Source organism: Notothenia coriiceps, unplaced genomic scaffold (assembly GCF_000735185.1).
Source record: "Notothenia coriiceps isolate Sejong01 unplaced genomic scaffold, NC01 NC01_scaffold00038491, whole genome shotgun sequence".
Taxonomy (NCBI): Eukaryota; Metazoa; Chordata; class Actinopteri; order Perciformes; family Nototheniidae; genus Notothenia; species Notothenia coriiceps.
The window spans coordinates 54,671-63,718 of NW_011371192.1; the positions used below are offsets into that span (position 1 = coordinate 54,671).

General features: G+C 42.4%; 1 protein-coding gene across 1 annotated transcript in view; it reads left to right on the forward strand.

The window, feature by feature from the left end:
• ahctf1 (AT hook containing transcription factor 1) overlaps positions 1-8,789 on the forward strand; it is a 15,805-nt gene extending 7,016 nt beyond the window's left edge. Inside the window, exons 11-31 of the mRNA XM_010797828.1 lie at positions 664-757; positions 1,274-1,402; positions 1,512-1,602; positions 1,817-1,906; positions 2,259-2,399; positions 2,663-2,767; positions 3,088-3,181; positions 3,331-3,454; positions 3,580-3,636; positions 3,795-3,941; positions 4,104-4,294; positions 4,456-4,600; positions 4,736-4,867; positions 5,114-5,261; positions 5,431-5,581; positions 5,683-5,793; positions 5,905-6,049; positions 6,219-6,434; positions 6,896-7,559; positions 8,238-8,414; positions 8,600-8,789. Of these exons, the coding sequence (XP_010796130.1) occupies positions 664-757; positions 1,274-1,402; positions 1,512-1,602; positions 1,817-1,906; positions 2,259-2,399; positions 2,663-2,767; positions 3,088-3,181; positions 3,331-3,454; positions 3,580-3,636; positions 3,795-3,941; positions 4,104-4,294; positions 4,456-4,600; positions 4,736-4,867; positions 5,114-5,261; positions 5,431-5,581; positions 5,683-5,793; positions 5,905-6,049; positions 6,219-6,434; positions 6,896-7,559; positions 8,238-8,414; positions 8,600-8,769 (3,322 nt within the window). The 3' untranslated portion in view covers positions 8,770-8,789. The remainder of the gene's footprint in view (positions 1-663; positions 758-1,273; positions 1,403-1,511; positions 1,603-1,816; positions 1,907-2,258; positions 2,400-2,662; positions 2,768-3,087; positions 3,182-3,330; positions 3,455-3,579; positions 3,637-3,794; positions 3,942-4,103; positions 4,295-4,455; positions 4,601-4,735; positions 4,868-5,113; positions 5,262-5,430; positions 5,582-5,682; positions 5,794-5,904; positions 6,050-6,218; positions 6,435-6,895; positions 7,560-8,237; positions 8,415-8,599) is intronic.
• The last annotated feature ends 259 nt before the right edge of the window (positions 8,790-9,048 follow it).

Here is a 9,048-nt window from a genome sequence, read left to right on the forward strand (position 1 = left end):
TCAATGTGTAGAAATCAATGAAAAATCAATGAAAGTGGTTTTATTGGCGTTTTCTTATCGATCCATAAATTTACCAGAGACAGTAATATTGTAATGTAACTTATTACTTTCAAAAGAGAGTAATAAGTAATATGTAATATATTACATTTTGGAAGTAACTTGCCCAACACTGCTTATCACCCATAGGGGATGAAGAGGAGTAAGTAAATAAAGAGGCCGGCGTTCCAGGGTCTGGTTCTGCTGTGCGTTTTTGTGATGTAACGGTAAAACATTTCAGAATTCCTCCACGGGATACTACCATTGTCATTTTACATCACTCAACCCGCGAAATACACACACTCAGTACATAGCTAGACCCGCGAATTTGCGGGCCAGGAATTCGCGGGCACAGCTATAGCTACGTACTGTGTGTGTATTTTGCGGGCTGCTAAATGTTTTGTGCATGTGTTTATGTTGACAAGGAGGTTTAATAACTGTGTGCTACACAAAACGTGCAGTCGGTTTCATTTTCATCGCCGTTTGTAGTAGAGTTAGCAGGGTATTTTTATTTTAACTCTCGTCCCAAAATTATTTTTTATCCTCCCAGATACTATTTTTTTCGACGACGGGACGTCCTTAAGCTCGAGCCCTGGCCTCTGAAGCATTGTTCTACTGTGAAGGTAGACTAAACAGTTTTTCTTGCTTTCATGTTCCAGATGTTACCTGTTTGATCACCTCTGGAATTGTGCACTCGACCTGCTCTGGGTATCAGAAAGAGGTGAGATTCTTGTGTTCAATTTTCAATCATGCATACTTTCACCTCGTCATTAATTGTATGACATTGCATTCAATTTGTTGAAAGCATTTTTGACCGTACATATATTTAAAGGCATGCTTCTCAATGTTTGCTTTTTAGGTTACTCAGCCAACTTAGGATGTGAATTGTTGTTGTGCTAATGCTAAACAATAATTTCCCTTCACAAAGTGTGTGTGTGTGTGTGTGTGTGTGTGTGTGTGTGTGTGTGTGTGTGTGTGTGTGTGTGTGTGTGTGTGTGTGTGTGTGTGTGTGTGTGTGTGTGTGTGTGACTCCAAGCTGATATGTTCAAATGTCTTGTTTTTTAAGTCATCAGTTTAATGTGATTGTAATAGAGAGAAGCAAAACAGCATTTTCAATTGTCTAAATAGTTGAAGATTATTTATCTATCTATTAATTTATTGATGAGTCAACTTACCATTGCAGCTCTAATGGAAAATAGTATTATTTTAAACCTTACCTCACCTTTGTTATCACCAGACCCTGAGCTTTTTGAAGAAAGCTGCTCCTTGTTCCAGTGAAGTCATCTCCAACAGCTACTCTCGCTGCCTCATGTCCGGCCTCCTCTCCTCTCGCCTGGCTGACACCCAGCCCTCCAGCCTCTCTCAGGTACACACACATGCTAAAGTGACTCCCTTCTTTCATTTTCCATTACAAAACAATTTCATTCAGAAGACCTGGCAATAATTGGTACACGTAACGTATTGTTGGCCTGTAGGAGGAGCAGCTGGATGCCATACTGTCCACAGCGGTGGAGACCAGCTCCTTGGGAATGATCACTGGCTGTATCAAGCAGTGGACCGCAGAAGGTGAGGAGTCATTGGGATTGATAAAAACTGTCAAATTGTTTTCAAAATGTTCACGGCATTATTATGCAGCCATATATGCAACTATGCTGGCAAAAAACGCATGCTCTTGTTTCTCTCTATGGCTTCATCTCACACATAGAAACATGTCGTTACTCAGTCCCTTTACATAAATGCATTCAACTCTAAAGCTTTTCATTTTGTCCCTTCTTAACAGAACAACCAGGCTCTGCACTGAACCTGCGCTACATCCTGGATTGGGCCTGGAACAAAGTGGTCCAGACCAAGGAGGACCTGGATGGCATCTGTAAGTTGTAATATTATTTTATTTTTTAATGAAAAGACATTCTGAATTATACTAATACAAGAACCTTAGAACTTTGAAATCCACCAAGCAGTCTCAGTGATACTTAAATGTGCTTTTTTTTAATAACATTGATCATCTTTGAATTAGTGAAGTGATCTTATGAAGTCTTAAGAAATGTTCTCAGTTTTAAAGAAATGGACATCTGACAAACCTTATTTTGGCGACCACTCAGGCTCTTTAGTAATACATTTAAATAGATTAGATCTGACGTGTCTGCAAGGTAAAGTAACCCTTCAGGTTGATTATCCATCCTGTTGGCATTGACATTTGAATGTGTGTGTTTGCTCCCTAGGTGCACCGCTGTTTGACAGCTCCTCCAACTTCACAGACCCTCAGACCATGCAGCTGCTGCAGCACAGCCAGAGACTGCTCAGTAACCTCAGCACCATCTTCCACTGTCTGCTCAGTGAAGCTCAGGAACTCACACAAAAAGGTGCAACATACTCAGACACACACGGTGCCCCTACAAATAGAATCACATTCTGTTGGAAACACTGAACTCTCATTCATGCTAAACTGTTTTAATGTGTATTGAGTGTTGAAGTCAATAAAATAGTGTCTTTATGGTTTATTACACTGAGCTATAAAGCAGTGTCCTTTGATCAGCCATATGCAGTGACCGAGAAGCTCTTGTGGTGTTGTTTTGAGTCATTCAGGTTTATTGAGAGGTTTTGCTTATATCTTTTCCTTGTGTAGGCATGGTGGGTCTGGTAAACAAGAACTTGGTGTCCAGTCTGATTTCAAAGTACGCTCAGGTGGTGCTCTGGTTCTGTCGCACCGGTCTGCTGCCGGAGGGATCAGGTGAGGTGTTGTTGGCATAAACATTCAACCTTTTGAGCAATTTCAAACTACACTGTTCCTCTGAGTCAGTGAAAACATTGTTTGCTAGCAGGACAATGATCCCATTGACCTACACATATCTTAAGCATAAAGGAATTGTGGAATGTGCAGTTAGGGTTTGTCTGGATGCTGTTAACAACTTTCAATTGAAAATGTTTCTGAGTTGGTAATGTTATTTACTTTTTTAACAGAATATTATCTGCATGTTTTTTTGGGTTGCCAAACTTTTGAATATTACTGAATTCTCACTGTATGATTGTAACTGCCCTCCCCACCAGAAGATGACGCTCTCCAGATCTCCAGGCCTTTCTACACTCACTCTGTCATCAGCAACTATTATACTATACGCAGAGAGGAGCTCGCCAGGCTGTCTAAGTGAGTCATCTTTGCTTGAAATCAATTCAGTCTTGCATATATTTTAAAATCTATGAATGCAGCTTCCAATATTTCTCTGAATTAAATCTTTTTTATAACGGTGTTATTCTAAGTTGATACGATGCTGACCCTCTGCTGGCTGTTCTCAGGGGCAAGTGGTGTGCCGACTGCCTGATGATTGACGGTTTGGTCGGCCAGTGTGGTGAGCGCTTGACCAACCTGTGGAAGAGGGATGAGAATGGCACTGGGCAATACCCACCACCTACATTGCATGTAAGCGTTAAACAAATGTATTCTTTATCTCATTTTTTTTCTACATTCTCTTTCGTGTCTAATTTAAGTTTTATCTGCCGCTTTTACAGTTTGATTTTATACCTGATTTTTGTATTGTTCCACAGGCGTTGTTGGACATCTATCTCCTAGACAACATCGATGAATCTACCAAACATGCAATTGTATCCTTTCTATTGATAATGCTAAGTTATGTATGAAATTACTTACGTGGTGTTCAATGGGTTAAATGGCTCGTTTAATTGACAATCTAACTGATCTTAGTTGTAAATCTCAAACTCGTAAGCCTACCTCATGTATGATCCTTGACCTGTTGTCCCAGGTGATTTACCTGCTGCTGGATGTTCTGTACTCCTTCCCCAATAAGGAGGGCGCCTCAGTGGAGTCTTTCCCCCCAGCCTTTGCCATCCCTATCGGACTGGTGAAACTAGTTCAAGGCCTCTGGCTGCTGGACCATCACGACCACCAGGTACACCCCCTCTGACACATTTGACTGATTTTGTTTGGATGTAGATATGGATATAAAGACGTGCAAGTCCAGAGAGCTTCAAAAGTGTTAACAAACCACATGATTGATACACTTCATTCATTCACTCTCTTCTGACACTGATGTTCTCTTTTTCCTGCTCAGAGTTCCTTCGAGTTGCTCCTGCATCCAGCGGCCTCTCAGTGTCAGTTTGAGTGGCAGCACGAGCGCGTCCTGCATGCTCTGATGTGCCAGAGCCAACAAGCAGTGGCACTCCGATACTTCCACGTTACGAAGCCCCCAGTTTCCTCCACCTCCCAGGCCAAACTCTACCTGTCTGTACTTATACACAACAAGTAAGAACAAAGGGAAAAGACCGTGTGCAAACCACTAGCAGAAACAACTTTCATATAAATGTACTATAAAACACAAGAATTCATGTCTTTTTGTTTTAGGAAATGAGCATGATAAAACTCCTGTCAGCTCTTGATGTCTTATTTTACCTTTGCTAATCCAGGTGTCTCATAGAGGCGTGGTCCTTACTTCGGCAGCACTCTAATCGCCTCAACATGGAAGAGCTGCTGGCCTTTCTGTATGAGAGCTGCCAGGAGCTGGGCCTCATCCCAGAGCTGTTCAAACTTCCTCTGAGCGTCACTGAGCAGGTGGGAGGGACACAAGTTCATTATCTGATTTTTTTTTTTAAATTCCATTATTCTTCTTTTAGATTATTCCTTTCTTTTGTTTTTGGATTTTAAAGTCAATGCCTCAAATTCACGGATCTTGGATTTGTGTTTCAGGAAGGTTTGGAGAAGTTCCTCCAGGGGACAGGGGGTCTCCAGAACAGAGAACTGCTGATGGTTCATTACCTCCAGCAGGCCAAATACATTCCTGCGCTGCAGCTCAACCAGAGGCTCAAAGTGAACTTCGCGGTAGGTTTGACGCTCTGGTATATTTTACTAGGGTTGTTATCCCAGCATTAACTTGAGATATAGTTTGTCACATTTATAGTGCTCATGTTTTGTTAAAATATGACTCATATTCAACAGTAGAAATTCCTTCTTTTTTAATCAATTTAGTCATTTCTCCAAACATGTAAATCCTATCAGTGTGCAAGAAAGAAGATACTCAAATCCCATAATATTTATAACCACATTCTCTCTCTTCTTTGTTTGTAGAATGAGCGAGACCCAAAGCTTAAAGAACGCTCCATCACCAGGAACTCGATATTGGATCAGTACGGCAAAGTTTTGCCCAGAGTCCAGAGGAAAATGGCAATGGAGAAAGGGAAGCCGTACCAGCATCCCAACGCCATCCACCGAGAAAGTGAGCAGATGCCCAACTTAAACTTTTGTCTATTTCTATTTGCTCCAAGAAACATATATGTTGCGTGCAACCACAGCATTAGTGTCTGTTATTTTAGTTTAAATGTAACCTCTGCTAAAGTTACATTATTTATCCAATATAAATAATACACTCACTTCCTGTGATACAGTTTCTCGGCCACAGCCACTGTCAACCATCACCAGACACTCAGTCCGTGAGAAGGTGATGTCGAGGGCCGGCTTCATCAACAATGTTCTGTCCAAGATTGAGGAGGTGTGGTTGGGCAAAGGAGCTTCACCACAGTCCTCCCCAGGCAGGAGGTGAGCAGAAAATACAAACATGGCAACTCAAGTTATTAATTTGTATTGGTTTTAAAAGAATAATCTTATTTTCTAATCTTTAAAAAAAATGTGTCTGCCAGTCCGAGGGCTGCTGATGCTTACAGCCCCAAGCCCTCCTCCTCCTCCTCCATGGCCCTTTCTGAGCCATTCCTGGGGACTCCCATCACCATGACCTCCAGACGAAAGTCAAGGTACTCTCATGAGAGCTTTATTCCTCTGACACAATTTAATCAAAAACAATTTGTTTGATCATTTGTCAAAAAGAACAAATAATAATGTGATGTTAATATTTATCTAACCAGGCTGAAGGACTTGGTGGTTCACCCCTCCTGTACGACCCCCCGCCCTCTGCTCAGTCCTCCCGGACCTTTCAGCTCCTGGGTTTCTCCAAAGAGTATCGGCAAGGCCCCTGAACTCAGTCTGCTGCGAACACCACAGGTTGTCAAGGTAAGAAATCAACACCTAAACGCTTACTCATCACGATATCTTAAGAAGTTAAATCGATTTGAAAAAATGCTGTTTATATACATTTTTTTTTTCTTTTCATTAATTGACTAAGTAACCCTGGATAATTTAGAATATTTGTTGCTTACACTTCAAGTTTTTGTTTTCTCAGCGAGCGCGGGCCTTGGCTGCTTCTGGCCCCGTGTTCTCTGCCTTCACTCCCCAGTCCATCCTGCGCAGCAGCCTGAGGCCCACACCCGTCGCCACCCCGTCTGCTTCTCCAGGACGCTCCATCACCCCCCCACTCCGCAACAAAGAGAGCCGGATCACCTTCATGGATGAGGAAGAAACTCCTGTATCGGAGAAGGGCATCCGATGGACCAATGGGGTAAGACCAAGCACTATATGGCAGTGCCGGGTCGACTCTCAGAAGCCACCTCACACGCCAAAAACCACCAACTCTAACTCATTTGTGCTTAGTGGTTTCTGTCAGCAGACTCAACCATTATCCCCATTTAGCTGTTTAGCTTTTTAGTTTCATTTTGTCTTGATTGGAATTGTGACAGTTTGGAAAAATAATAAATACTGCAACATAAACATACGTTACGAGGCAATGTGTGAACTAGTCCTCTTACATTTGGTTAATTTTTGTGATAGAATTTATGTCATTTATAAAGTTGGTCTTGCTCAATGTCCACCCTATCTATCTTGTTTGTTCGGCAACATCTAATTGACAAAACAAAAAAATCAAGGGCCAAACCAAATTGTGTTTTTTGGTAAAGTGTTCCCTGCCTCCTGGGCTTTAGTCAATAAAATGGGTTTTCTCTCTTCTTTGGATTTCTTCTCTAGGTGGCAGCAGACAGTGAGATTAGCTTGTTGACCAGAGACCCCATTCTATCCAAGGCAACACATAAGACCTGGTCTGCACAGCCTGCGGAGGAGGACGAGGATGATGATGATGATGAAGAAGAGGAGGAAAGGGAAGAACCTCATGTGAAGTTCCTGCCTCCAGAAGGTGGTCTTCCCTCCCCAGAGCTGAGATGCTTTGTGAGCGAGTCAATCTCCATCCATGAGAGTGCTGCAAAAACCAGACCATCAGATGCAACACGCACGAAACTCAACCTGAGCTTTGACACCAGCCAGAAGTCCGACACCACTCTGGAGTTTTATGATGCACTGCTTCTCCCAGAGGACCAAGAAAGAGAGGAGGGGCAAACAGCGGAAGAAGACGAGGTAGTGACAGTGAACATCAAAAACCCAACTGAAAATGAAGAAGCAGAGGAACAGCTCTCACAAACCACTGAGCAGACCCCTGTCCTGACATCAGAGGACACAGCGAGGGAGGAAGAGGAGGAGAATGAAACATTCGAGGACGTGATGGAAAGTGGTCTTGAAGAGGAGGCTAAACATGTGGAAGACGTTCAGTCTAAAGAGGAGGATGAACAGGAAGTTCAGACCATTAGCAAACATGAAGATGCTGCAACTCCTCCCCGAGAAGAGACGTCCACTCAAGGTAATTCAGAATACCTTCATTAATCCCACGGAGGGGAAAGGTGCGTAGTTACAGCAGGGAAAAGAGCCACAGACAGCTTAATGTTACATCATGTTAAATATGTGACATGCATTAAAAAAAAAAAAAGTACTAAGTTATGATATAATAAAAAATAAAAAGTTACACAATTTACAAAATACACACCTTGTAACAGTTCTAAGGATTTAGCAGCCAGGTATATATTACACTGTTATTAACGGCATCTATATAGCACATGTTGCACATAGTTTGTTGGTATTTAGCAGCAAGGGGTGATATAGTATGTGTGGTGTGTGTGTGTGTGTGGGGGGGGGCAACTAGGGGCTGTGCTGGTTGTATAGTCTGACCGTTGCAGGAATGTAATCATTTGGTTATCAGGAAGGTAATCATTTGGTTATCAGGAAGGTAATCATTTGGTTATCAGGAAGGTAATCATTTGGTTATCAGGAAGGTAATCATTTGGTTATCAGGAAGGTAATCATTTGCGTAATTAGGTTTATTTATTTCTCAATTACTTTTTTAGAAGTCTCACACCAAGTCACCCCACCAAGATACCTAGATGTGCTCTGAGATTTACAATTCCAAAATAAGAGTTGTTAAAGATTGTTTTTCTTACACTTCCCTAAAACATGGCTTGACAAACATGTTGTATTCTACTAGTTTGTCACCAGGTTACTGAGGGCACAGACTCGGGTGCTGAAGTCGAATCCCCGGATCTTCCAGTGGAGCAGGACGTCCAGACTGAGGCCTCTGAATCCACAGAGTTCACCGAGGCTCTGAAACCATCTGCAGCCCCTGAACCCACAATCACACCAGAAGAGGAACTGGAGTCATCAGGTCCATCTTTAAATTATGCATTTAAACTTTAAATGTGAAGATATTACCACGCAGGCAGCGATAGTGGTTCTTAGACCAAAAATCTACGAGGAATTTGTGTAACACCTGGCTTTTCTATGGTGGAAAATGTACCCATAACCATACCAAGAACATAAGGACTTCATACTTACGAGTTCTCCTGTTTTATCTGACAGCATTTGTAGAGAGACATCTGTTTGGCGGCGATTCGTCTCCTCCGCTCTCCCGCTCAGGAATCCACGACGCATCCCAGATGCAGGCCTCCTTCAACAGGTCTGTAAATGCTCTGTTTACAAAAAGAAGAACAAAATCTCTTACCTATAAGACCAATTGTTAAAGCTGTGGCCAGAAGCATATGTTTTCAGGTTGTATGTATATTCATATTTGCTTATACTGCCACCCAAAGTCCTCGGCCGTAAATCCCCTGGGTTGGGGACTGGCTTCAGTAGAAGCTGAAGCCTTCAGAGTAAATCGGCAGAAACGCCGACACCTCCTCATCTCCACCGCTCCCACATTTTATTTTGTGTTTCCATAAGTTAGTCTCTCTCCGTTGGTGCGCTGGGCTAATGCTAATAATGCTAATGCATGCAAATAAAATGGCGGCTTCACAAAACTT